We start from the raw sequence: 26,367 nt of genomic DNA, 5'->3' as shown, positions 1-26,367 counted from the left end.
GCTCCGGGAAGCCCTCGCCCGCCCTCTGGGCCGGGTCCAGGCGCCCCCCTGCCAGTAGGGAGGGGAGGGGAAGGGGCTGGGGCGGGCGAGGAGGGGACGGGGCGGGCGGACGCAGGGACCACGCGGAGCTCCCGGGCACAGACAGCGGCCGCCCCGTCGGGGGTCCCGGGAGGGGGCTGAGGGCAGCGGGGGGCGAGGGAGGACCCGGCCGTAGGGTCCGGGCGGCCGTGCAACAGGGGTGGCCCAGCTGCAGGGCGGTGGGCACCCAGCCACGGGGTGCTCACGGCTGTGGGGCAAGGGCAAGGCGGGGTGAGGGTGGTCCAGCTATGGGTCGGTGGGCACCCAGCCACGGGGCGAGCGCGGTCCAGCCATCAGGGAGGTGCGGGGCACAGGTGTGTGGTACAGCGTGTGCCCCACGGAGCTGAACCCCCAGTGCGCACCAGCACCAGCCTGTCCCCAAAACCGAGCGGCTCCAGCCAAGGCGCCAGCAAGGGCCAGGTGGGGAGAGCAAGGGGCGCTGGGGAACTGCCTCCATCCCGCAGCCACGGGATGGGGGAAGAAAAACGCCATTTTTGCATTTTATTTCCTAGTGGAGAAGAAAAAACCCAAGCCAGGGCAGGGTCCCAGCCGGCTGGGAGCAGAGCCAGTACCACCAACTCAAAAGGTACTGGGCGCTCCTGGTGTCCAGCCGCTCCCCAAGGCTTGCTTTCCACTGCTGGGAAATGAAGCAGAATTGCCCCAAAGGCAAAGGGGAGCCAGGGCCAGCTATCATGTGAGTGTAATTTTTAATTTTTTCTTTTTTTTCTTTCTCCTTTAGAAGAAAAAACAAATGTTGGCTTCTCCACAGGCATCCCTTTGAAGTGAGTTGTATTAATTACTGTGTGCCCCATCATAAGGGAGTGTACAGGAACAGGGTTGCTTGTTATTTAATGTGGCCAAGATACCTGGCTACCAGAGCCAAGGCAGGTTACTGCCCATCAGCTGTTTTCTTTAGAAGCCTCTGATTCCACATGCAAGATATTTTCATCTTTTCCTTCATAGCTTACTTAAATAAGGGAAAATTAAAAACAATCTTCATCATCCACTGGAATTTTCTGGGGTAAGAGGAACGGAAACTGTCAGACCAATCCTAGAAGTTCTGTAAAATTATGACTTTTGGTGAGAGAAGGCTGTTCATTTGTCTCAGTCGGATGGATGTGGGTCAGCGTTATTAAACCTGGCTGAGAGCAAACTTCAGAGGTGAGTACTCATGCTGCCAAATAATCAGCAGGAAAAAAATCATCTTTGTCTCCCTAACACAGCCTGGCCGAGAGCTGCTGTTAATTTTAAACAGCAGCACAATCTGATAAGGAAAGCAGAAGGCACTTAAAAGATCATTTGAGATGAGTGATGGAGTTTGAAGATGACAACACAATAATGAATCGCTGGGTGGCTGGGACAGAGGCACGTCCAGCCCCAGTCAGCCAGAGCCTTCCCCCAGCGCCGGCTGCACCATGGCCAAGGCAACCCGGAGCGACACTGGGAGCTTTTCCCTCTGCACATGTTTATCTTATCAGATAGCTTATCAGAAAAAGCCTTTTCTAACCTCATCTTTACTGCTTCCAGACCCTATAGGATAAGTCACTCTTATTCCAAAGCTCATATTGCCCCACACGAGGGGCTTTGTCTCTGAAAGGATACAAGTGATGGATTCAGAAGCTGCAACCCACCCCGCTGATCCCTGAGCTGTGAGCTGGTGATGCTTCTTGAAGCATCGGTGCTTGAAGCTTCTGCTATGGCATGCCGGTGTCTATCCTACCCCATACAGATGACCAGGAATCAGCATTTGCTGTGCTTTTATCCTTTTCTTTCTGCATAGGTCACCAGGTTGGCTTTTACAAATAACCACAGGTTCCAGCATCTGCAAGACACCACCAGAGAACAGCCAGAACAGGACGACCCAGAGCCACCTCTGACAACACCAGGCTTCATCACCTTTTCTGCAAAACAGCAATCCCGGTGCAGACCTTCCTCCCACAGCAGGTTGCAGTTTTTCCTAACCTGAGATCCTAGAGAGCCTGTCAATTAAAAAGCAGGATGAAATATTCTCAGCATCATTACACGGTGCTGCCAACTCATGCCTCAATCAGATTGATTTCACCGGTGCAAGTACACGGTGAACCACTGTATTTTGCCCTGTATGGGTGGGTGTCAGTTCTTGGGAGAGCACGGGGAGGATCAGACTGCCATGAGCACGTTTATCCACGTCAAGCACAGACAAACGGAGCCGACCCTGACGTGCATGGTCGTGCCGCTGGAGGCAGCTGCCCGTGCTCATCTTCCCACGGATATGTGTGAATCCCAGCATGGGCTAATTTTCTGCATTGGCGTGTGCTTGACAGGTATGTTTAATGAACGTTTACAGCTGATTATATTCCACAGTGACACTAATCAGCCTCAGCGGTTGCCTGATTTGTTTTTTCTTAGTTGCTCACTAGTTTAGGTGCTGATTTCAACAAAAAAGTGCTTTGCGGCACTTGTTTTCCACTCCCCTTTTCCTCCTCCCAGGCCTTTCCTTGCTGCCTGACGTGCCACTAGCCCGGCTGTCCTGGCTGGTAATATTTGCAGCGATGGCCTCCATGGCCCTCACTGCTCAGACAAGGCACCCGTCAGATTGTCTCAGATTTCACTTTACTCTGCCCCATCTGGAAAACAAATTACTGGCAGCTTGATGATGCTGATGTGTTACAACATGGCCGTGATCCAGCTCCCTGGGAAGTTTAAGGGGGTAGAGAAATACTGTTTCATGCAGAGAAAAGGGTAAAGAATTGTCTTTAAAAGGAACAAACTCAAATGCAGCTAACATCTCTTTTGTGATTACTAGTTTCCCACACCTGGAAAATCATCTTCTGTATTTGGCAGCAGATTTTTGCTTCTGCATAATAGTCTGGACATGACACTTTCAGGCACCACTACTGCGGCCCCGTCTGCCCCTCCTGATGGTTTGCTTTCCCCCTATTACTATGCTGTTATCAATTGCTCATCTTTCTGTTTAGACTGGGGCATCTCCCAGCACAGAAATTATTTCCACATATAGGAAGGCTGGTGTTGCTGTATGAACAACAACAACAAAATCCCTAGTGAAAATGCTGCTTGTACCAGCAAGAGTTACTCTGATTCATAGGAGCTAAACAGTTTTCCTAGAACAAACCGTAATACTTGGAAGTCAAGTCCTTGCTAGTTAAACCACATCAGCATCACCACCAAGTGCAACACTGCCCAGACGCATCACGCTTCTTCGTGTATTCAGAGTTTTTAAGGTTTTTGAGGGTTTTAACAGAGGTGTTCTTGCTACTCTTATGGTGGATTTAAGTACAGACCCAGTCAAGTCTGATTTCTTCGGGGTCAGTGTCCACCATGTGAAAGCTCCCAGCTTCTTCTTCTAAACACCCCTGCACTGTCAGTGCCTTCAGTCTTGTCCCTTTCCTTGACACAGAGGGTTAGGCTACTCAAGTGTAAATGTTCCTAGACAGTAAACTTGTGGTTAGATTGAAACTAGATAAAAAGTAGCTTGTGTGCTTATAAAATAGCTTTTAAAAAAATCTTTTGTTTGTTCTGAGGCAGATAGGTCAGGTCTTTCAGTTCTGCTGTTGACATCCCAGTTGCACTTGAGTCAGGCAGCCTTTGGAGCAAGCCTGCAAACTGATGAGGCTGGATCTGCTGCTTGATCTGAAGGCAGTCTCTAATTAAATGCCAATCTACATGCGCTTTGGCAGGTTTGATTCTCTTGCTGAAAAGATGATGCTGCAAGTGCTTCAGGACCTAATTTTCTGTCTTGTGCTGACATTACCAGTCAGCAGCCACAAACTGAGCAAACGGGTGTTCCTGCCTGGCTTGTGGCCTGCATGACAACCGAGCAGAACCACGCTACGCTGGCCTGAGCGCATTCAGCTTTCCTGGACGTACCAGAGCCAGTAAAGCCAGCACTGCACCACCAACCAACCCTTGGGCAACACAGGCATGGTGCTGCTTGCAGGGCAGCTGGCACAGCCCTCGGGGACAGAGCCTCCCTGTTGGAACTGGATGCGGCTGTTCGTGAAGGTCTCTTCAATTGCCCATTGAAATGACCACCACTAGTTCTTTCCTCTTCCTTCAGCATAAAGCATTTGTTTGACCTTCTGGCCTCCATCCTGCTTGGTACTGATTTATTCTGGTCTTTTTTTACTGAAAGTCCCCGGATCCGATGATCGGTGGCTGCTCACCATGCGCAGCGATAGGACTGACTCCCTGCCGTCGTGGCAGTGTGCTTTACAAACACAACAGGTCAAACTAGCTGCCCTGCCTGCTGTGTTTGAACAGAGCCTCCCGCAGAAGGAGCTAATCAGAGTAGCTGGGATTTTGGACAAATCAAGGCAGACGATCTTCTCATCCTTCAGTCATCTGTACAGGCAGGTAACAGGTAAATAACCAGCAAAGGACCTGCGTGTGTCTTGCCAGAGTATCAGTGCAATTTCAAAGACCTCAGCTGATTCTGTATCTGGACAACTCTTCCGCAGACCCTTTCCTTGGGCTCCTGAGCTGTTTCTAAAAATGAAATGGTGAAAGTTACTCTGTCTAAGGTCCCTTCCCTAGAGGAGATGCTAGGTTCTGTGCACTGTGTTTCAGTAGAGTTATTTTGAATACATTTTTTAGATAGCTTTAACAGGAATAGACAAAACAATGTAAAGCATCTTCACAGTCGTTGGCTAATCACAAGAAGGAAATATATTAACTACGACATAGCGTGGGTACAGACAGAGAAACTGCATCTCTCTGTACGTACCCTCTCTAGTAAACACTCAGAACTATCTCTGTTATAGTTTGACATCACAGCTGAGAGGTATTTACAGCACTGTACAGAAAAGTGGACTTATTTTTAAAGATATATTAAAAGATGACAAAACCCACCCTCCAACAAGACACAAGACTTGCTGACATTCAGGTAATTCACTGTATTTCTCAAGCCTTAAAAAAAAAAAAAGGTGTTTGTTCTAATGGAGAATTAAGTGTGTGACTGTTTTGTGAACAGTGAGCCGGGGTGGGTGGTTATACCCATAAAGCAGATGATGGAAACAAACACTGAGTCACAGCACTGAAGGAGAAGCACCAACAGAACAACAGCTGTCAGTGAGCGAGAGAATAGCACCATTTGTAGTTGTACAGAGACAGAAAACAAGGAAGGTCTATCAAGAAGCTACTTTTAAAAATGTATTTTCATACAGATACATAATGAACATGGTATGAATCTAGTATGCATGCATGAGCGACTAGAACTACCCCTACAATTTCTGTCTTAACAAGCTTTATTGGACAGAAGATGTCTGCTGCTTCCCTCTATCGACCTTCAGTGTCAATGCCAAGACAGAAAGCACAAGTTAAAGAAGAATCAGTCTTACACAAGTATATGATTACAGATTCTTTGATTAGTAATGGGAAATAACCCTCTGCTGAGTTAAACAGGATGAACAACATTTAAATAATCAAACATATTTCAAATCAGGTAATTCTATGCAAGTCTGTGATGAAAACAAGGTATTTGTAGCTTCCCTGGTTATCGCTCTTCGTTTCCTGGTAAGAGAATCTCACCTAAACCTCTTTTGGAGAGGCTGAAGGAGATAAAGAACAGGTACAAAATGACCAACATGAGAAAAAAAGTACTCCCCCTCCAGCCTATTCTATAATAGAGAGTACAGAGTTCAGCCAATGAAGTGGGATGCTGTAGGATGGTACAGTATGTAGACAGGAATGTTAAAATAGTTACAATGGCAATGATACCATCAATTTAATGACTACAATGATAGCTTCCTTTAGGGTTCCAAATCCACGTATGAGAAAAATATCTGTCTTCCTTCAGGCACAGCTCAGAGCCAGCTCAGACTTAAATAGTGGACTTTGCAGGAAAGAAAAAAAAATGCCCAACTGCGTAATAAAAAAGGTACAAGACAGGAAGAAAAACTGATTCAGTGGTTTTATCTGTTCTATTCTAGATCATTATGTTTTCTGATGCTTCTGAACAACTGCTTTGTTGTGTTTAGTATGTCTCCTGATGAATTACAAACAATTCACATACTGGAATGATTAGGTTGCTACAGGCTGGGAAGAAGATCAAAGTAAAATTTCAGTTCAGCGTGTGCTGAGTCACAGGTGTTCCACTCTTGTCCATAACAAATGTCAGTCACTATCTCTGGAGGTCCAGAGCTGGGTTTTTTTGGTGTGTGCTTTTGCCCTCCCCACCTCCCCCCATTATTACTACCACTGGGTACAACATCATCAGGGTTTGGACACGAAGCAGCGCTGCGGTGTGGATGGTGCATATCTCACTGCTCAGCAGCTGGAGGTTCCGCCTCAGTCTCCTGCTTCTCTGGCTGAGATTCTGGAGGGATGAGGTACTGTACCTCCTCAGTACTGATTGCCACTTTATCTGGTTGTAGCCATCGCTTTAGATGTTCTAGCGTGCTGAGGGAAAACAAAGACACGAAGTGAAACAAAAGAGCAACAAAGCCTCACAGGAAGGTATGAAAACAGTGTCAGGAAAATCCCCCATATATATTTGTTGCACCTCCATAGGTATTCCTGTTGCCACAGGTAAGGTCTGTCACAAGGCTGATCCATGTGCCAGAGAGCAAGCAGAGTCTTTCATTCTACAAAGACATTCTGCTAAAGTGGGTCTTTTAAAACTATGGTTATAAGAGTTTTACGCTCCAATTTTTCTTGATAAAAATAATCCTCAGCGGGTACATCAGCCTTTACATTCTTGAAGTACTAGTCTGTCTGTGTAGCCAAAGACTAAAATTCAATTTCCAGCTTTCTGGGCTGGAAGTAAAAAAACTGGCGTTAAAACAAACCAACTGACCAAACCCCACAAACTGCCTATTTGTGATGAAGATTAGGAAACATAGTGGGGAAGGGAGGGGAACAAAACCAGAACAGGAAGCACATCTAAAAATGTGTGACCATTAATAACTCCAGAAGATTAAAGAAGAAAAAGGCAGTGGGCTTACATTCTAGAATGCTAACCCCACTATGGATTCTATAGATGTTTATATACTAGCGTAATTGCTGTCTTACAGTCTCTCTCACAATAACTGATCTGACCAGAACAGATCTACCCCCGTCTTTGCTTAAATGCTGGCTATAACCCTAGAACTTTATTATAATTCTTAAATGTATGCCTCTGTGTGTATGCTCATCTTCTAGAAGTGGGATTCAAGTCGTTAATACTGCCACAACAAAATTAACTTGCTCTTTTACAAAAGCAGAATTTCCCTTGGTAATGTCCTTGAAATTATCTGATTGCTTAAAAGTTAAGGTTCGTTTAATTACGTTGGTGGGTGAGTATCAAAGACTTTGTCACCATTCAGGAGTTATCTCCAACTTCATAGTCAAATTCTAGGGAAGAAAATCCTTTCATGGATAACATCCCTAGCCTCTAAAAACAGTAGAAAGAGCACATATGTCTACAAAAGTTTTAAATATAAATCATATTGAAGTTAACTGGTCAAAGAAAGAATCTAAAAACTCCTTATGAACATGGATTATTTTTCATACTTTAGACTCCCAAACTAACTTAAGTAGATTTTCTTCAAGGGAGAAAAATAATCTTTACAGCTAGAAGCAGTCATGAAAAATGACAGTTCAGAAAAGAAATATGGAGAGCATTATAAGTGATTTGGAATGTGAGACTGCTAAAGAAAAGGACTCTCATCTTAATTCATACATCATCTGTAAAAGGGTAATGGGTGAGAGTGCACGAGCATTGTAGGAGAGGCATGGAAGAGGGAACTGCTCAGGAAATCTAATCTCAGGACTGGTACCAACCCTGTAACGAACGTCAAATCCCACTTCTGTCTGAAGCAGTGCTTATCTGGGACCTTACCAGATGCAGGGAATGGCCTGGGGTTTGCTTTTAAAGCTAAAGCTTAGTAAAAGCAATCTGAGACACATCAGACATCCCCCCCTTCACTCCACTCCTTCCCTACCCCACATGTGACAAGGGAAATTATCAAGTAGAATCCAGTTGTTTCCACACTGGATCCCCTCAGTTTAAGGGATGCAAAAATCAGTGAACAGCACTGAAAATTCAAACCCAATGTGCTCTGTGTGTTCCCCTCTAGTACGATGCAAATGGTACTAGAAAAGTCAAACTCTTTCAGAGAGCCTGTGACAGCATTACCGAGTTGCAGTGATATTTTTGTCACAATGCCCTATCACAAGTCCTGACAAAACCTTATTTTAGTTTTTAAGAAATGAAGTCTGTTTGCCAACAAGTTAAGTGGTAATTCCTTCTCATCAATTTGCTTATTACCTCTCATCAGAGTCATGTCCCTCTACATAAAATTCAGACTCAAACTTCTCCTGCAGAAACCTGTCCCAGCATTCCTTCTTAGCCTGGGAGAGAGTGCGCAGCATATCCTTGGAGGTCACCTCCTGAGACAAGCCTTTAATTCTCATCAGTCTTCTCTCTGTGAAGAGCCAAAGGAAGGGTCTTCATTATCTTTACTGTGTTTTTCCAAAAAGGAAGAAAAGAAGTATCTGGACTTCTTTATCAAAAAATTTAAATTAACTTTTCAAAACTAAGTCATATTTTAAAAGTAATTTCCCCCCCTGTATTTCAAGTCTGCATGACTGCATTTCTTGTATGTATACAAGATGATATTTTTTAGGCGATGTTTCTGAAGGAAGTAAGGTTTATGCCATCAGTCAACTCTACCCATTTTTAAGTTTTAATAACTTGCACACACACTGTTCAGTTTCCATGAAGTCACACAGGAGGGTACGGCTCTCACAGCCATTTAGTTCCCACAATTTCCATGCAAATTGGCACGGAATATAAATCACACCAATTGCAGTGTGAATCCAAATAATGCCCTAACTGAGGGGGGAAAAAAATGTGAGTGCAGCAGTATTATTGGTCAGTTATCTCATAAAAGAATGTGATATTGTGAGTTCATCTGCCACAGGGGACGATGAAAAGCACCTCCTTACCAGACGCAGGGTAATCCAACTACAAGACACAAAGCTACAGGAAAGCAAATTTTGTTAATTCCTCTGGTCACAAAATCCCATTATAATAGTTTCCTCCTTAAACTGGCTCAGGTATTGACTTGTAATCACACTTTTTACTGAAAAGCATGTCGCTAGTTGAACTGCGCTAGTTCACAACACTGTTGCCCACCTGTTAAGCTTTCTGGAGGTTGTCTTGTGTCGTGGAATTGAGCTGTCACCAAAAGTCTCTGGCCCTAGCAATTCAGAAGACTTGAACTATCATATCTGTCCAAACACACAGCCAGGCTGATGCTAGGATTTCACAACCACTAATCCTAGCCAGGTACAAACATAGAGCAGGTTTATTTCTGTTGACCTAGCCAGAATATACAGGAGAAACTTTGTGCTACTGTTATGCTTTCATCCTGGTTGTGAGAAAACACACAGATCTAGTCTGAAGCCTGCTTGTAAAACTAAATCCACGGGCATTTTTTTTAACAAGTTGGAACTGCAGCAGTAATTAACACCAGAAGAGTTAATTTTTGCCTTGTCGCTGTGGCACCCTTGATCTGATACTAAGAACTCTATTACTTCATAGTACACTATGTAGTCTAAAATGGCAAGTAAGGCAAGATGTAAGCTCCAGCAGAAATGAAAGCTTAAAAAGCCACTTCTGCCACCCTTTCCTCCTGGCCTGTTTCTGTATGCAGCCTCCTATGCAAGCCAAGCCAAGTATGCGTGGGGCTGCACTGCAAACCAGGTTACAAACTGACCCAAGGTAAAAATAGCTCCACAGGATGGAAGGAAGGGGAAAAGAAGAACTGTAAAGATGGAATATTTTGCTACGAGCCGAAGGAGTAGCAGTCCAACTGCTGGAGAGCAGGGGAACCCCAAAGCTTCCTCCTAACAGGCAACAGAAGCGTCCTTCCTGGGTTGGATGCTGTTGATTGCAATGAGGCCTCTGAAGGGAGTACAAAATATTTACAACGGGGTGACAAATTCTATGGCCTTACAGCTAAAGACTGCAGCACTTAGTGGTGCTAGGATGTTAGCTCCAGTACCGGTAACCTTATCATCTGTCGTAGCAAGTGTTTCTATCAGCTGTCACACTGTTCCAAATCAGTTTATGGCTTTATAGGTTAAAGCAGGAATTAAGAGAAGCAGTCACCCCAAGAAAATCTGCATGATCTGTCATCTCAAAATACAGATTCCAGCAGGCATGATTTGGGAAGGCATCAGAGCTGTCTTTCCCATACCCGTCCCCCTCCTCTCCAACCAGAAAACAGGTCACAGAAAGGAATCTGACTTTCCTCTTTGCACTCAGAAGCATCAGCTGAGACTCCATAAAAGGATCGAGGCAAATACTGGTAACACAAAACCACCTTGGATCTATAGTATTAGAGTTCAGAATGCATCTCCCCTCCTCAGGTCAACCACAGGGCAACTACACGTTCTTCAGTGAAAAAACAGCGGTGTCCCTATCCCACTTATTTTTTGGGGAAACCCCAAATTCTTTGTTTTGTACTTGATAAAAAGTTCCTTTCTGCAGCATAGCTGAAGAGGCTATGACCGTGCTTCTCATTTGCATTAATGCACTTGCAGTAAAGGAGTTTAAGTTGTTGCATGACAACTTTCCAACCAGAGCTGTCAGCACCGTCACCTCAGCTGCATAGTCAGCACCGTGGCTGTCCCAAGCACCTATGCGAATGGCAGAATCGAGCCTAACCAGGCACTCACCTAAGGAAGCCAAGTACACTTCTGAATCGTTCAGGGGTGCCCAGGGCTTCAGGTTTGTTTGGGAAGAGCCACCTGATCCGCCACCCTGGCTTCCTCCATCAGCATAGGAATCCATGAAGGAGTCTGTAAAAGCATCGCTGGCATCCTTCTGGTCGGGACGTGGCAGACACGAACAGATCTCAGCCCAGAGATCCTCGCTGGACCTGGTGACCGCGGAGTCGACGCTCTCGATCATTCTCATGGTGAAGTCCTGAGGTGGAGGCAATAACTGATGAACACCAAGCAGCGAACCCTCTGCCAGGCCACTGCCCTCCCTAGGTCACATCACCAGAGGTTTCAGGGCCCTCTCATCCCACGGGAGGCGTGACCCCCTCCGGGGAGCGATGACACGCTCCAGTGTGTCGCATTTACACCCACAGACCCAGCGGGCCCTCAGGGGGGCAGGCCGCGCGGCCCCCCCCCCGCCTACCCCGGCGGCCCCTGTCACCGCCGCTCCCCGGGGCCGCCCCAGCCGCCTCCTCGGAGACACGGACGGGACACGGAGAGGCCGCTCCGGCTGCCGACCCGATCCCCGCACCCGCCTCGGCCACCGCCACCGCTGCAGCCGTCCGCACCGTAAACATGGGACGCCGCAACGGCTTCTCACCGGACATCGATTGCTCTGTGGATCTGGCCAATCGCCGCGCTGTCCCTGCGGGGAGAGGGCGCCTATTGGCTCGTCGCCCAGCGGAGGGCGGGGAATGGGCGGGATGCGTGAGGGAGGCTGAAGCCGTTGCGGCGCCATCTTGGCAAAGGGCGGAAGTTTTCGTGGGGGGAGGCGGCAGGAACCGTTACACCTGGCGGCGGGCCGCGGGGGGTCTAGCGCGGCTGCGCGGTCGGTGCCGGGACCGGGGCCGCTCGGGGGGGCTGGTGTGGGCGCGGGTCCCCGGCGGGGAGCGGACGGCCTGGAGCCTGCTGCAGGCCGTGCCCGTGCCCTGCCGCTCTCCCTAGCGAGGCGGGCGAGGGGGCCTGGGCGCGCTCCTTTGCCGGCTCCGCCGCGGCCTTCCCCGGGAGCTGCCGCCCGTCACCGCCGGCCCTGTCCCCCCCGCCGCGGTGGGCTGTCCCCTCCCCGGCCGCAGCCAGCTCCTGGGACATCGCCTGTGCTGAGCCCGCGGTGCTGACCCCGCGCAGCCCGGGCCAGGCGCGTTGGGGCGGGGGGCTCGGTCCGGGGTCCCCGTCAGAGCGCCGGTGCTGAGCCTGCGCTCGTAGCCGGCCGCCGGCCGTCCCTGGGATGAGCTGCCTGCTGCCCAGCACCGCGCTGCTCATGGGGCTGCTCCTCGCCAGGACCATGGCCTGGACTTCCAGCGGGAAAACACACCCGGAGCTGGTCAACAACCTCTACAGTGAGTACCGGCACCGTCCCCCGCCGGGCACTTCTCGCCGCTGCCGGTGGAGCCGGTTGGCGCTTGCTGTAAGGATGGTCAGTGTTGTTACACGGTGATTTGAGCAGTGGTGCTGCTCGTTCTGCACTGTTGGCGTTAATATCGCCTGAATTTCAGTGCTTAGGAGCGTGGCCAAATGGGCCCGAGGGAGGTGGTCCTGCCCCTCTACTCTGCCCTGGGGAGGCTGTGGCTGCGGGGCTGTGTCCAGCTCTGGGCTCCCCAGTTCCAGAGAGACAGGGAACTGTTGGAGGGGGTCCAGCAAAGACTACAAAGATGGTGAGGGGACTGGAGCATCTCCCCGATGAGGAAAGGCTGAGAGAGCTGGGGCTGTTCAGCCTGGACAAGAGAAGACTGAGAGGGGATCTTATCAATATCCACAGACATCTTAAGGGCAAGTGTCAGGAGGATGGGGCCAGGGTCTTTTCAGTGATGCCCAGCCACCAGACAAGGGGCAACGGGCACAAACTGCAACAGAGGATGTTTCAGCTGAATCTAAGGAAGAACTTCTTTGCCTTGAGACTGACAGAGCCCTGGAAGAGGCTGCCCAGAGAGGCTGTGTGGTCTCCTTCTCTGGAGACATTCAAAACCCACCTGGATGCACATCTGTGCAACCTGTTGTAGGTGAACCTGCTTTAGCAGGGAGCTGGACTAGATGATCTGCAGAGCTCCCTTCCATCTGTGATCATTCTCTGATTTGTCCCAGTCTGAACTGGTTCTATTTATAATTAGATAAAAGATGTTACGCCAGCAGTGGCAGGAAAGACTATCCACAGCCTTCCTTCCACTCCTCTGGGATGGTAAATGCATGGCACTTTTTAAAATGCTGCAGCCCGTGGCACTGCTCTGGCGTGTAGATGCTGAGCCTGGCAGACTGGGATGTGCCTCCAGCGGGATGCCCTGGGACTGGAGTGTTGCTTGGTGCCCCCACTCTGCTCAGGACAGTGGGCTGGAACACACTGCAAAATAGCTTGGAATTTCCCCTGCTGCTAAAGCTGATTTTTCCCTGTAGGAGTTCCCTCAGTGATGAGATGTGAAGGGATGTTGAATGTTTCTGCAGTCATTGCTCTTGACTTTATTTTGCTCACTGTGCCAGTGTTCCTGAAACCTGAACCAGAGTCTCAGCTTTCAGGAGAGAAATCGTGACTCAATTTATTATTCATTACGTTTGGCAGGCCCGGAAACGTTGGGGGCGTAAGTCACCATCCTCCGAGAGAGGCTGGGCTGGTGGCCTGGGACCATACATGATTTCAGTTTGGGTAGCAGAAACTGAAAGAGTTGTACTTCTATCCGCGGTTTTCTGTCCCTTCCCTGATCACTTATTAAGGTTGAATTCTCCTGGTTCTGCTAACTGCCTGAATGTACTCCTCCCTTCCAAATCTCCTCTTGCTACAGTACTGAGGATTTGAGTCCTTTCTCTCTCTGTTTTTCTTCTTCTCCCAGAAAAAGGGATAATTAAATCCCAGCGAGTCTTTGATGTGCTATTGGCTACTGACAGAGGTCACTACATCAAATATTTCCCATACATGGATTCTCCTCAATCTATTGGTGAGTAACTTAAGGCAAAGTATGACTGCTTTTACAGTGTGCCTGTTGACTGTGCTTGTCATGCTGATGGGGGCATGTGCGATGGCTTGGCAGGTCTGTGTTTTCTGTGCCAGGTGCTCTCTCCCCAGAACAGTGGCTGAGTTTTATGATGGGTCAAGCACAGCAAACCCCATCCGTATTTCAGCTGTGGGATCCAGAGGAATGAACAATGCAGCTTTTCCAGGTTCAAAATGTTCATTGATTACTGAGTCTTGCTCAGGGAGCGGAAGCGAGCGCAGGCTGTGAGAGCCGTGGGGTGTTTTGATGAATGAGCTGGGGGCTGGAACGCCTGGGAGACGCAGCACTGTGCAGCCTTGTGCTCCTTAGCAATCCCATGGAATGAGATTTTAAGTCGGTGAAGTGCTTTAGTGTAGCATATAAGTACGCTTTTTTATTTTTAGGGGAAGTGGGGGAGAATGGGGAACTGTGCCTATTGGTAATTTTAATTGCCGTTTCTTTATCGCATTTGTCGCCGGTTTCCTTCTAGGATACAAGGCTACAATCAGTGCACCACATATGGTAAGAGGAAACTTTTCACTTTTAGCAGAAATGGAGGAAATTTTGTTTGCCATTTTTAATTTTTCTTAAATACTAAAGTAGAAAGATAAACAGATCCCATGGACATGATTATCATGCTTGCTTCTTTAGGCACCATATATCTGAAGCTTTTTTTCTTTTTAAGAAGTTTGCTGTAAACACTCTTAAGTTACTTTAAAAGTGTGCATAGATAGGAATTCCATGCAACTGAGGCTAACCATTAATGTTGTCCTTTCTTTGCATGAGACCTTTATTCCTGATGCTTCACAGCTTGTTACTGAACCTTTTCCTATATGCTGTTCTGCAAAAAGATTTTCCAGATCAAACACTTGATTTTCACTCTGAATGTCAGACAAAATGCCAGGTGTGCAGGTGTGCTGTTTAAATCGGAGCAGATAATTGCTTAGAGCAGGTTTTAGGAGAGGAAACTAAAATGGATGTTTCGCACCTTCTTGTGGTCTGCACAGCATGCCCATGCACTGGAATTGCTAAAGGATCAGCTTGTGGAAGGTGCCAAAGCGCTGGATGTTGGATCTGGAAGCGGATACCTTACAGCGTGCTTTGCCCGGATGGTAAGCTTGCAGGACTCTGTTTCTAGCTGGTGAGGTGCATCAGGGTGGGTAGCTTGCCATAGCCAGCACGGGCTTTCTGTTGGGAGAGGGGGAGGCAGTAAAACCAGATACAGTCATTTTTGGAAACTAAAGGGATGCTGTACCTGCCATGAGATATTTTGTGTGTTAACCCAGTTCAGATCGAGAGGAATGTGTTACTCTACTGTGCAAGTCCATTGTAGGTTCTTCTTAGTTTGCTTCCTAAGTAGTCACAGTCTGTTTCTTTGTTTTCTAAACTCCTGGAATTATTTGCTGTGAAGTGCTAGAAAGCTGGTCAAGTTACTCTTCTCAGGAGGTTACTTAGCCAAGAACTGGCCCTGCCATGGAAGCTGCTAATTCTACCAAAGAATTCTTTCTTTGGAAATGGAAGGTTACCAGGAATCCCTGTAGGCAGTGTCTGTGTATCCCTCAAGTAGCTAATATAAGTGGGGCTACTCAGCCTTAAAAACAAGGGGGTAGAGTATTTGCAGCTCTTGTTCAGAAACTCTGCTCTTAAGTTTCTTCCTGGAAATTCTCCAATCCCTGCAGTAAGTTGCCCTGTAAAATACACCTCTGTACCATGTAGGTGTTTCTCTGCTGTTTTTCTGTTTAGATGGGCCCAACAGGGAAAGCTGTGGGTGTAGAGCACATTAAAGAGCTGGTACATGAATCCATCAGAAACGTCCAAGAAGATGATCCGACTTTGCTTAGCTCTGGCCGTGTAAAGCTTGTGGGTGAGCACTCTGGGATCCTGGTGCATGTTCTCTCCTGTGAATGCATTAGCTCTGGCTGCCTGCAGAGCTCCGCTCCTTGAAGCAGTTGTTCCAGTTGGTGGTGATGCTTGCCATGGTGTTAGCAGAAACCACTGCTAAGTAAGCACCGTGCCACGCTGACCTGAACACTGCAGTGTAAACAAGTAGTATTTAATGTTACAGGCAGTCTTATCACACACCTTACTTCTAAGTATGTAGAGACTGTCTTAACTCAGTAAAGACTGCCTTCAGAGGAGAGTGGCTGTACCATGTCTGGGTTTTAGTTGATCTGAATGGGTGGGTTTGGTTTTTTTGTGAGGATAACTTGAGCCAGCTTTCCCTGTATCTGGAATCTCAAGCCTTGCACAAAGCTCTGCTGTGTTACTGCAAAGCCCTCCTGGCTTTGGCTGTGCCTTCTTCTAGCATGGCTCAGTTCCAGAAATCTCTCCCCCTTTTCAAAAAATAAACTAATGCTACGTTTTGAGCTGACAAGTCAGTGCTCTGATTTGGGAATTCAAATTGCTGTCACAATCTCGTTATGAATTTTTCATTGCCTAGATTATAATTGAAAGGATATAGGAAGGATTATTTTTGTGTGGATTTATCAGAACAGAAGTCTCTTCTGCATGCTTTTTCCTCCTGTAGTTGGAGATGGCAGGCAGGGATACCCTGAAGAGGCTCCTTATGATGCCATTCATGTGGGAGCAGCAGCAGCAACCGTACCAAAGGAGGTAAGAGTGAGCATGCTGGATGTTTGTTGCTATGGGCTGCCTGCCTCGGTAGCTGTAGAAAAAAACCCCCACCAAAACCCAAACCCCAAACTAATAATTAAGGAACCACTGGAAGCTTCTTTTTCTCTGTTTTATGTTGAGCTGGCCAGTTTGTGCTTTTTGAGGTGGTGTGACCTTCACAGTGTGGCTTATTTCTCTTGTCTGGGTTTTTTTGGCTCTGCTGATTGTGATTTGTCTGCTTGCCAGTTGCTGAATGAATTGAAGCCAGGAGGCCGGTTAATATTGCCTGTTGGTCCTGAAGGTGCAAACCAAGTTCTGATGCAGTATGACAAAACCAGCGATGGGCAGATCATCGAAACGCAACTGATGGGTGTGATCTATGTTCCTCTGACAGATAAGGAAAAGCAGTGGCCTCGGTAAAAAATTCCTCTCCCTTGAGGAACGCTTCTTCCTCACAGCTGCCTCTGTGAGCTTGCTCTCCTTGACTGCTGGCTTTACTGACAGAGTCCTGGATTCCTAGCAGATGCTGTTTGTAAAACAAAAAAACAACAAAAAAAAAAAAAAAAGAGAGAATATGAAGAAAGAGGCTTGGCTGTGGTAAGGTGCAGCAGGAGGGCAGGATTTATCTTCTAGTAGATAGGGCTTGCAGACTGAGGACTTGAGCCTTTCCCCCCCTCCCCCCCCGGAGCCTGTGCACTTTCATAAACACCATAGCCGTGTTGATTCTGTTGCTGAAGGCCACAAATAGTAACTGTTGGTTTTTCTTTGCCTCAGGGATGAATTCTGATGGATGAATATCTCTAAAGTGACCTCAGAAAGCTCACGAATGGGACTTGTGGCTGTAGATGGCCTGTATGGTTTTGCCTGTTGAACGGCAGCTTTATCGGTGGACGTGCCTGCAAAAGGCAGGCGGTGCCTTAGCAGGGCTCCTGACGAGGGATGGAGAAAAGGTGTTTCTCCAGCAGCAGGCCCAGGGGAGGCTCTCGGGGCCATGCCTGCTCCCAGAGAGTGAATGGATCCAGGTAACTCCAGCTCTGATAAGCTATAGATAACAGCTGTTCACAGAGAATTCCAAAAGCAGACAGGAATTCTTAAACCTTGGCTAAAATATACCCTTTAATATTGACTACTCTGCCTAATGCTTTGAGAAAATAAGACACAGTTACTGTTCTGGAGCAGCAATGTACCCTGATTTGTCAAAGTTTAATTACAAAAGCATGTTCTCTTCGTGTTTTGCCTCAATTAACTTAATCTCTGGTAGCAATGCCGAGAATTTGGGGGCCTAAGGAAAACCCTGCTCACTTGGCTGCTCCCTCATGCGCCCTTCCCACTCCCATTGGTGCTCGGCCCTGCAGGGACCCAGGGGCGCGAGCGACCGGCCGCGCGAGGGCGGGGGGGCGTGGCCTGGCGGCGATTGGCCGCAGCGCCTGGCGCCGCGTCATTGCGTCACGGCGCGCGCTGGCGGCGCGGTGTGGGCAGCGCGGCTGTACCGGCTGGCGCGGAGCGGGGCCTGGCCACCGCGGCCGCCCCTTCCCCCTCCGCACCGCGGCATGGCGGAGCCGGGCCCCGGCCCCAGCGGCGATAAAGAGGAAGCGGCGCCGGCGCCGAAGAAGCGGCGGCTGGCGGTCGGGGAGCGCTACGTGCCGCCGCCGCGAAAGCTGAGCACGGGGGTGAGCTTCGGCGCGGCGCACTTCGCCGAGACCACCTACTACTTCGAGGGCGGCCTGCGCAAAGTGCGGCCCTACTACTTCGATTTCTGCACCTACTGCAAGGGCCGCTGGGTGGGCCGCAGCCTCCTGCAGGTCTTCAGCACCGAGTTCCGCGCCCAGCCCCTCGCCTATTACCGCGCCGCCGCCCGCGCCGGCCGCCTCCGCCTCAACGAGGAGCCCGTGCGCGACCTGGACATCGTGCTCAAGGTGGGCATCCTCGCCGGGGCTGGGACCACCGGGAGCCCGGTGTGCCAGGGGAGGCTGGAGCCAGGGGCCGGGAGCCCTGTGAGCCTGCTGAAGCCTGCGGTGATCTGGGGGAATCGGTATCCTGGGGAATCCTTAAGCCCAGCGGGGTCAGGAGTACGCAGACCCCAGGCCCTGCGCAGAGCCGGCATGCCCCACGGCTCCCTGCTCAGCCCCCCAGGAAGGAGTGAGGCACAGAGATGGGCTTAAGGCAGGCCATCAAACTTGAAACAGCGATGTGCACAGTTGTCATGCTAAATCCTAAGCTCCAGGACAACAGGGCTCTCAAATCTCCCCGAAATATCAAGCCCCCCTTGCGTGTGGCCAGGCGGGATGTCTATGCAGGCTGGATTCACACCAATTATCTCTCTGTCTTGCAGAATAACGATTTTCTTAGGAATACGGTGCATCGCCATGAGCCGCCAGTGACTGCCCAGCCCATCCAGATCTTGGTGGAGGACAACGAGGTGGTGGTTGTGGACAAACCCTCCTCTTTGCCGGTACACCCCTGTGGCAGGTTTCGTCACAACACGGTCATCTTCATCCTAGGCAAAGAGCATGATCTAAAGGAGTTGCATACCATCCACCGACTCGATCGCATGACCTCGGGAGTACTTATGTTTGCCAAGACTGCAGAGGTGTCCAAGAGGATCGATGAGCAGGTTCGGGAGAGACAGGTGAGAGCTCAGGGCTGCAGTAGTTTTTGGAGTCTCTGGCATGGTATCTTCTTGACACAGGCTGGGTCCAAAGGCAGCCAGACTTCTGGTGTAGCCTTGGCAAGTTCCCCAAACAGCTTGTGGCATGCTACTGTGCTGATTATATTAAGCATGAGAGGCAGCAAGAGAAAATGACTGAGTAAAAATTTAATTGATTTTGGTAATATTAGATTGAAAGGGATCTCCTTCCCTAACACACTGTGTAAACTGGGTGGGATTACGCAAAACAACTAGAAAGCAGTTTTATTTGTAAGTGGACATGTATAGGTCATCTAATACTTTTTCATTTTTAAAAGCTTTAGAAGTTTTGTCTCACTTTTCCAGTGGCTCTTGACGCAAACAGAAAGAACCATAGCAGTAGGGTCCTGGCTTCCAGGATTTGTGTCAAACCAAAGGCTGCTGAGAGATGGCTCTGGAATTTACTATGAGGAAAACAGGCCAGGCCCCTGTGTTCTTGAGTTCTTAACTAGTCGAGGAAAGCTTGAGAGAAATTTGCCTTTAAATAGTTGATTTTATTTTATTTTTCTTCCTGTTCAGTTGTGTTGCCTGCAAAAGTATTTCTCTGAAGAGGAGTAGCTAGTATGGGACCCAAGTGTAGTTAGGACAGAGACAGTTTTCTGTTCTTTTTTTCTAAGAGTTACTCTTGTGTCTTCCCATAGCTGGAAAAGGAGTATGTCTGTCGTGTGTTGGGGGAGTTTCCAGAACACGAAGTGGTCTGTGAGGAGCCCATACTGGTTGTTTCTTACAAGGTGGGAGTGTGCCGCGTGGACCCCAAAGGGAAATTCTGCAAAACCATCTTCCAGAGACTCAGTTACAATGGCAAGACCAGCGTAGTCAAATGTCTTCCACATACTGGCCGCACGCACCAGATCCGGGTCCATTTGCAGTATTTGGGGCATCCTATTGTCAACGACCCCATCTATAATATGGAAGCCTGGGGCCCCGACAGAGGGAAAGGTGGCAAGATCGATAAAACAGATGAAGAACTCCTTAAGGCACTAGTAGAGGAGCATCGCTCCAAACAAAGCCTGGATATCTTGGGTATTTTGGAGGAGGACTTGAACTCCAATGCTGAACATAAAGACTGTGGTAGTTCAAGTGACTGTGCCAAGTCTGCGCAGGCTGACCCTGAGAACTCCTGCCCTGCCATGGATGCTATGGATCCCAAGAGAAATGACATAGCAGATTGTCCACTCAGCTCCAACACCGACCTGGAAACGCCTGAAAAGAAGACAGAACTCAGTTCACATGAGAATCAGGATGGGCAAATGAGAGAAGAGAGTTCAGAAGAGAAGGACCCTTTGTGTGCAGAGTGTAAAATTACGAGGCAGGACCCATCTCCCAAGGAGCTAGTGATGTACCTACATGCCTTGCGCTATAAGGGAGCAGAGTTTGAGTATTGCTCCAAGATGCCTGAGTGGGCAATGGAGGACTGGGAGGAATGACTGAGGACATCTGACGCCTACAGACATTGCTGGCCAGGACAGCATTTTATAAAGACCTAAGATTTATTTTTTTCAGTGTGGTTGAGGTGAACAAACTGCCTGTGACTTGAGATGGGGTGGGATTGTTTGGGCTGGAGAACTGACCTGCCTGCCAACAGGTGCTGTAAAAGTTGAGCAGGAAGATGGGGCTGTAACATGATTTATGCTGCCCCTTTAGCGAACTAGCACTTCAGGGCAGCAAACACTTACTTATCACAGGCAGTGTTGCCTTTCACCTCAATGAGTTCTGGGTTTGCTGTCAATTATCCACACAGACAGTTAAGTGCATGCACTTAAAGGTCATCAACTGATTTTTCTTCTGGCCTGCTATGTCCTTGAGTCTTACAATAAGAGCTGCTGGGAAGTCATTTAATATGCTGGATGTCATGTCATACAGAAAACTATTTTTAATGTATTTTACTGTCAGACTGATTTTAAAATTCAAATTATTACTGAGAACGCCATAAGGTAAAACCAAAGCACTGTGAAGCTGATCCATTTTGTGCTGTTTGTCAGCAAGGCAGACCTGGTTTAGAAATTACTCTTTCAGTATTCATTCAAATAATTGCTTTATTTAAAGTTAGTACCTCTAGGGACTAATCCCTTTATATTGGGCCTATTTCTGGAGGTACTAGTCCCCAGGTTATACGTTTTTATGAGATTTAGAAATAGACTGATTTAGTAGACCTTTGTTGCCTTTTTGTTCTGCTGTTTCCTCTGTGACATATCTCCTGCCTCTGGCTTCTCTTCGGAGAACCTGTCGATCTCTATCCCTTCTGTCTCATTGAAGACACCCTCATTCTTGAGCAAAAATCCGAATTAGAGGTCAGTCTGCGAACTTCTATTTTTTTAATTATTATTTTTTAAATACTGCAGGCAGGTAGGCAGGTTCTTTCTGATTGGTGTGGAATTGTTTTTAATACCACTTTAGTGTGACAATTAGCTTTAAAGAAAAACAAAAGCTGTTTTATGAACCAGAAGAATTTTTATACGTCTTATATTAATATATGTTTTCAGAGTGATAAATATCACTATAGTTCTTATTTTCATCAGTGGTTGTTTCTTGGCCTCTGGGAGGGTCATTATTATAATTCTGCTGTCTCAGGTTCTTTTTAATCTTTTTTTTCTGTTTTCTTCCCTCTTTCCTGTATGTGTCACCAGTGTCACCGACCAGCTCTGGTGGCTGCTGCAGACAATCCAAACCTTGGCCTGGGAAGAGCCGTGTTTTTTCAGTCCTGTTTGCAGACAGTGGTTTCTAGCCCTGTCACTCCATATCCACCTCTCCACACCCGTTGCTACATAGGGTGCATGCAGTGTCCTACATTTCTAAAATACTAAAGAAGCCTTAAAAAAGATGAAGAAAGAAGTCCGGAGGAGCAGATACCGTTCAGCAAGTGTGGCAACAGCCATGCTGGAGTGTGGTCCAGTCTCGGGTGATCTCTCCTTGTGCTGTCTGTGCTCTGGGGAGCTCTAGCTGTTTCTCAGGTCCCCGGCCCCCAGGATGTGGTTTCTGTGTAGATCTTTTATTACAAGTTTGCCCATTTCACACAGGGTACTGGAGAACTGCCTGCTTCACAGGTGTCTGAGTGGGATGCTGGGGACCTCGGGCTGGCCAAGCCTGCAGGGATGACTACCTTCCTCCTTGGCAAGGCTCCTAGAATCACTTGATGTTACCAGGACCAGGATTTGTGTACCAAAACAGAATAAACCACTGCTTTACTTCTTCCAAAATAGCTCAAAGTAGCCAAGTGACTTCTTTCTGCGCTGGATCATCTAGCTGATGTGTTGAATGTTTCTGCAAAAGTTGACACAAGCTTGAGCTTTGCTTTTCCACATTCTGCCAAGGGCCTCTTATGATTCTGATTTAATCACAGATGGTATTTTTTTTCTTGCCATCATTTTTAAGGCCAGGTCTAGTACTTAGCCACAGACAGCCTGTTAAACAAAGGAGATAAAAGGTCTCCTGTGTTTAAGAGAAAGCTAAACTCTAAAACTAGTGTCATCCAGATTTTTCATGCACTGAAATATGTATTTCATAATATATTCATTTCATAAATGAAACTTGGGCACCTTCAGTATATAAATAAGGGTGTCTGCAGCTGTTGCTAGCTTTAGACACAAGGGAAAGGTAGTAGGTTTTGGGGCAACAGTTTTGAATTAGACTTTGAGGTATCTCAAATTATATTTTCGGGGGGTGGGGGGGGGTGTTGGTTTGGGTTGTGTTCGTTTTTTTATTACTTCCCTACTTAAGAAATAAGCTTCTGAAAGAGATTTTACTGACTTGTGCCAGTAGATGGAGACGGGTGGCTGAAGCGCCTTACGTGGCAACTGAAGCTCAGTGCTGTGTTTTTCCTTTTTCTGGCTATGCATAATAACTTCATCTTTTAATTGGCACACCTTGCAGGTCAGGAAACCCTGGGGCTTCTGTTTTCAAGATACTTTCAACAATGAAAATTTAAGGTTGATTTCACGAGGAGCCTACCACCAATTCCATCGTATTTCATTTTATTCTGTTTCAGAGCTGGTGTCCAGCCACCACGTGCTGTAAACATGCATAAGTTGGTGTTTGCTATTTTGCTAATAGGGGAAATGTTACTGTTAGAGATGCCTTGTGATAAATTCCCATTTCAGATCAGGTTTGAGGTAAATAACTGTCCTGGCTGTGAGGTGGTTGTGGGCATGAAGTTATCTATACAGAGTGTAGGTCCTGGAAGAAGTCCTTTCTCTAGTACAGTTTGATTTTGATACATCTTTTTATGCTACAGGAAAGGAGGGGGAGAATGTGCATCTTACCAGCAGCTAAAGCAGCTTGTCTATACAATAAACCCTCCTGGCAAACCCTGGGGGGGAACTTACTGTGTGTAGGCCTGACCAGAATTAACCCCTAAGTCATCACCAAGATGCCAGTCTTCCACGCCATAACACTTTTCCAGCTGTGTTTTAACTGTTCCTGGTCTGTTACAGGTGCCATTGGAGAGACTATAGAGTTGTGATAAGGCCATTCTCTGGATTTAGCACAGTCTAATTTCCACGAGGATTTAAGCGTTGTCAAAACCGCTGCAGCGTATGCCTGAGGCCTGGCAGAGCTGTTCCAGCCAAGGGGGTGAGAAGCCCCTTCCCTTGGTGTGGTGTGTTTGAGCGGGAGCAGGGCAGTGCCCTGGGAGCTCTGCCCAGCATTAACTTGCACTTCAACACTTTTTAAAAAAGTTAATTATTGATGGATTGGGCAGGAAAAGCTTTCCTGTATCTCCTCAATAGTTGATGCTTTTTTAAATTGTCATCACTTCATGAAAAGCAAGGCCAAGTGCAATAGTTGTCTTTTCCTGAAGCAATACTTGGTGTCATTCCAGCCAGGCACCGGGATCGGTTCGGTGGGAGCTGCCTCAGCCCCTTGCCCTGCAAATCCTGACCCAGAGCTCTGCGGCGGGGTGGCCCAGCCTGGGGGTCACTCGGTGGGATGGCTGGGGACACTCAGAAGGGTCTGTGCCGGCCTGGGGGTCACTCGGTGGGACGGCCGGGGACTGGGAAGGGTCTGTGCCCAGCCTGGGGGTCACTCGGTGGGACGGCCGGGGACAGTCAGAGGGATCCGCACGCCCACGGCTGTGACACCGCAATTACCCGGGCCGCTGTCCCGGGCGGCACCTCCGCTTCCCCTTCCATAAGGGGTAAAGGCTCGGCCCCGGGAGGCGGGAGCCCGAGGGGCCGCGGGCCCCGCGTAGGGCCTGTTCCCGCCGAGCGGCCAACCCGCTGCCGCCTCCCCTCACGCCCTTCCCCGCGGAGCGCTGCCGCGGGAGGGCAGGAGCTCGCTGGCGCTAGGGGCCGCGGCCGGGGCAGGTCGGGAGCGCCTCGGTCCCCTGAGAACTGTGAGCAAAAATAAAAAAAAACCGGGGAAGAAAAATTCGTGTTTCTCGACGAGGATGGGATTCGAACCCACGCGTGCAGAGCACAATGGATTAGCAGTCCATCGCCTTAACCACTCGGCCACCTCGTCACGATAACACTCAATCTCGCCCAGCCTATAGGGAAGTAGGTCGCCCGGTCCCGGCGCCTTCTTCTTCCCGCCATTCTCCCTGCAAGATGGCGCCGGCTACTCGGCCCGCCGTTGACACGGCGCACAGCGAGGCCACCGCGCGGGGACCGGGAAGCCCTGTGCGAGTGGCCTCCGCCTCTCCAGCCTCGCCGCTGCAGCTGCGGGGCGCGCCGGCGAGGGGCAACGCTGAAATGGCAGGCACCGGGCTGGTCCCGCGGAGGTCGCCATGTTGTACGGAGCGCTAGGGGGCGCCATGTTGTACGGCAGCCGCCCCACAGCGCCACTCTGTCGTACAACGGCGGCGCGGCGCAGGGCGCAGGCGCGCCGGCAGGCGGTTAGATTTGAATAGCGAAGCGGCGACGGCCTAGCCCGATGAGAGGGGGGGGCGTGGGGAACAGCGGCCGAGCGCAGGGTGGAAGGCCCCACCGGCAGCGGGCGTGAGGCCTGCGACCGCAGCAGTAGGTGAGGGCGGCTGGGGACGGGGACCGGAGCGGGAAGAGGCGAGGAGGGGGCAGGGCGGGTCGGGGGAGCGCGGGAGCGGCTGAGGCGGTGGCCGTTGCGCTGTCGCTGCGGCGGGCCCGGCGGGGAGGGCGCGCAAACGGCGGGAGACGGAGGCCGGCCGTGCCGGTAGGAGCGGGCCGGGAGGGCGGTGGAAGGGGACTGGGCGGCCTCGGGCCGGGACCTGAGGAGATTTCAGCTGGGGAGGCTGGAGTCGGCGACCGCTTCGGAGGTGAGAGGAATCGCCTGATAAACTGGCCGATAAATGGCAGTCTTGGTCAGAACGAAGCCGTTCAGGTTGGGGAAAACACCGGCCGAAGTGCTAACGAGGCATAAACCGGCACTTGGCGGCGGTTCCAGACGGTGCTCCCGGGCTGCCGGCCCTGCCAGGGCGGTACGGCCAGCGCGGGGGTCGTGAGGGAAACGCTCAGAACAAAGGGGAATCGCAAAGATTCTTATTCTTAAAGGTGGGGGGGAGACCTAGGAGGGCTTGGATAAGCATTTGTAAGATTATGAATGAACCGAAAAAAACCCTCTGGAGTGATTCTTCCCTGTTTACAGCGTGGAACTGGGAGGTACTTAATTATCAAATGTAAGAATAAAAAGAGATGCTTTTTCATAAACAGAATAACAGAGCATTTCAATTCGCTGCCATATGCTGGGTCAAAGATAGGTGCACAGGTTCAAAGAATGACTGCTGAGCATGTTCATTGGGACATGAATTCAGATTAATAGGCCTAACAGCAGACTCCTAGGGACTCTTCATACAGCCATGCGCTGCTCTTCTGCTCTTCTCTAGGCACCTGTACGGCTGTCTTTGTATCACTTCTTTTTTTGTGTTTAATCTGATCCTGGGCAGCAGTTCTTAATGTCCAGCGCATTGGGGCTGTGGGCTGGAGAGCCGCCCTTGGGATGCCTGCCTGAAAGCAGTCACGGTTTTGTTGCTGAGAGCTGCAGGCCCTGAAAGCCAGAGCCTCTTGGCTGCCATTTTGACAGGTGCTAATGTAAACCTGCTGCCTCTTTGGCAAGAGGAATTCTTCTGTAAAAAATAAAACAGGAAATTAATAAAGTTCATTTCAGCAGGCCCGCTTCTGTGTACAAGTACAATGTCATTGTGGAAAACTTTTCTTCTGGCTTTTATTTGTTATACCTTCACATGCAATGGTGTCTTCAAAATAGTGGGGTTGGGGTTTTTTTCAGTTTAAGCAAAGGAATTTAGTGTGTGTGTGTGGGGAAATCCATTGGGTAAACTTTCTCACACTGCTTTCTTGCCCTGCCGAAACATGGTCCTTGAGCAAACTGGTATTTCTGAGCAGATTGTTCCTTTTCCCT

The 26,367-nt window shown here is 49.0% G+C and overlaps 4 protein-coding genes and 1 non-coding gene across 11 annotated transcripts in view; 3 read left to right on the top strand and 2 right to left on the bottom strand.

The window, feature by feature from the left end:
- Window positions 1–5,213: 5,213 nt before the first annotated feature.
- CCDC32 (coiled-coil domain containing 32) lies at window positions 5,214–11,419 on the bottom strand. 5 transcript variants are annotated; one of them, XM_055721769.1, is made up of 4 exons: window positions 11,355–11,419; window positions 10,741–10,990; window positions 8,324–8,480; window positions 5,214–6,474 (listed from the first exon to the last, which is right to left on the bottom strand). In XM_055721769.1, the coding sequence occupies exons 1-4, from the start codon at window positions 11,391–11,393 to the stop codon at window positions 6,336–6,338; spliced, it is 585 nt and encodes a 194-aa protein (XP_055577744.1). In that variant the 5' UTR covers window positions 11,394–11,419; the 3' UTR covers window positions 5,214–6,335. The 5 variants fall into 5 exon arrangements, with proteins under 5 accessions (XP_055577744.1, XP_055577748.1, XP_055577745.1 ...); XM_055721773.1 differs by having other exon boundaries at window positions 11,318–11,366; XM_055721770.1 differs by having other exon boundaries at window positions 11,210–11,358.
- Window positions 11,420–11,524: 105 nt separating this feature from the next.
- Window positions 11,525–17,582, top strand: LOC102048538 (protein-L-isoaspartate(D-aspartate) O-methyltransferase-like). 2 transcript variants are annotated; one of them, XM_055721768.1, is made up of 9 exons: window positions 11,525–11,614; window positions 11,989–12,122; window positions 13,602–13,706; window positions 14,233–14,264; window positions 14,750–14,854; window positions 15,486–15,606; window positions 16,270–16,355; window positions 16,602–16,771; window positions 17,130–17,582. In XM_055721768.1, exons 2-9 carry the CDS (start codon window positions 12,011–12,013, stop codon window positions 17,140–17,142), a joined length of 744 nt encoding a protein of 247 aa, XP_055577743.1. In that variant the 5' UTR covers window positions 11,525–11,614; window positions 11,989–12,010; the 3' UTR covers window positions 17,143–17,582. The 2 variants fall into 2 exon arrangements, with proteins under 2 accessions (XP_055577743.1, XP_005438380.3); XM_005438323.4 differs by lacking the exon at window positions 11,525–11,614 and having other exon boundaries at window positions 11,638–12,122.
- Window positions 17,583–17,671: 89 nt separating this feature from the next.
- On the top strand, window positions 17,672–22,240 carry RPUSD2 (RNA pseudouridine synthase domain containing 2). The gene is made up of 3 exons (XM_027804112.2): window positions 17,672–18,271; window positions 18,688–18,984; window positions 19,683–22,240. The coding sequence occupies exons 1-3, from the start codon at window positions 17,672–17,674 to the stop codon at window positions 20,466–20,468; spliced, it is 1,683 nt and encodes a 560-aa protein (XP_027659913.2). The 3' UTR covers window positions 20,469–22,240.
- A 2,176-nt stretch (window positions 22,241–24,416) lies between these two features.
- On the bottom strand, window positions 24,417–24,498 carry TRNAS-GCU (transfer RNA serine (anticodon GCU)). The gene has a single exon. It is a non-coding gene; the product is annotated as a tRNA-Ser (tRNA).
- Window positions 24,499–24,842: 344 nt separating this feature from the next.
- KNL1 (kinetochore scaffold 1) overlaps window positions 24,843–26,367 on the top strand; it is a 28,760-nt gene continuing 27,235 nt past the window's right edge. The window contains exon 1 of one of the 2 annotated variants that reach the window (XM_055722126.1): window positions 24,843–24,995. The gene's annotated coding sequence lies outside the window, so the exon portion shown is untranslated. Of the gene's footprint in view, window positions 25,000–26,367 lie in introns of both variants that reach the window. The other variant, XM_055722127.1, reaches the window with a different exon arrangement.

This window comes from Falco cherrug, chromosome 10 (assembly GCF_023634085.1).
Source record: "Falco cherrug isolate bFalChe1 chromosome 10, bFalChe1.pri, whole genome shotgun sequence".
In the NCBI taxonomy this organism is placed as follows: Eukaryota; Metazoa; Chordata; class Aves; order Falconiformes; family Falconidae; genus Falco; species Falco cherrug.
Note: the sequence above shows the minus strand (reverse complement) of the source record. Positions and strands in the feature narration are given on the sequence as shown.

Bases quoted from the DNA above. Each gene is read 5' to 3' on its own strand.
- CCDC32 (XM_055721769.1), bottom strand. From the start codon at position 11,393: ATGTCCGGTGAGAAGCCGTTGCGGCGTCCCATGTTTACG. The intron at 10,991-11,354 runs GTGCGGACGGCT...CCTCCACCTCAG, and splicing joins TGCGGCGTCCCATGTTTACG to GACTTCACCATGAGAATGAT. The intron at 6,475-8,323 runs GTAATAAGCAAA...GTTTTCCCTCAG, and splicing joins GGACATGACTCTGATGAGAG to CACGCTAGAACATCTAAAGC.
- RPUSD2 (XM_027804112.2), top strand. From the start codon at position 17,672: ATGCGCCCTTCCCACTCCCATTGGTGCTCGGCCCTGCAGGGACCCAGG. The intron at 18,272-18,687 runs GTGGGCATCCTC...TCTGTCTTGCAG, and splicing joins ACCTGGACATCGTGCTCAAG to AATAACGATTTTCTTAGGAA. The intron at 18,985-19,682 runs GTGAGAGCTCAG...GTCTTCCCATAG, and splicing joins AGCAGGTTCGGGAGAGACAG to CTGGAAAAGGAGTATGTCTG.
- LOC102048538 (XM_055721768.1), top strand. From the start codon at position 12,011: ATGAGCTGCCTGCTGCCCAGCACCGCGCTGCTCATGGGGCTGCTCCTC. The intron at 14,265-14,749 runs GTAAGAGGAAAC...TGGTCTGCACAG, and splicing joins CAATCAGTGCACCACATATG to CATGCCCATGCACTGGAATT. The intron at 16,356-16,601 runs GTAAGAGTGAGC...TCTGCTTGCCAG, and splicing joins CAGCAACCGTACCAAAGGAG to TTGCTGAATGAATTGAAGCC.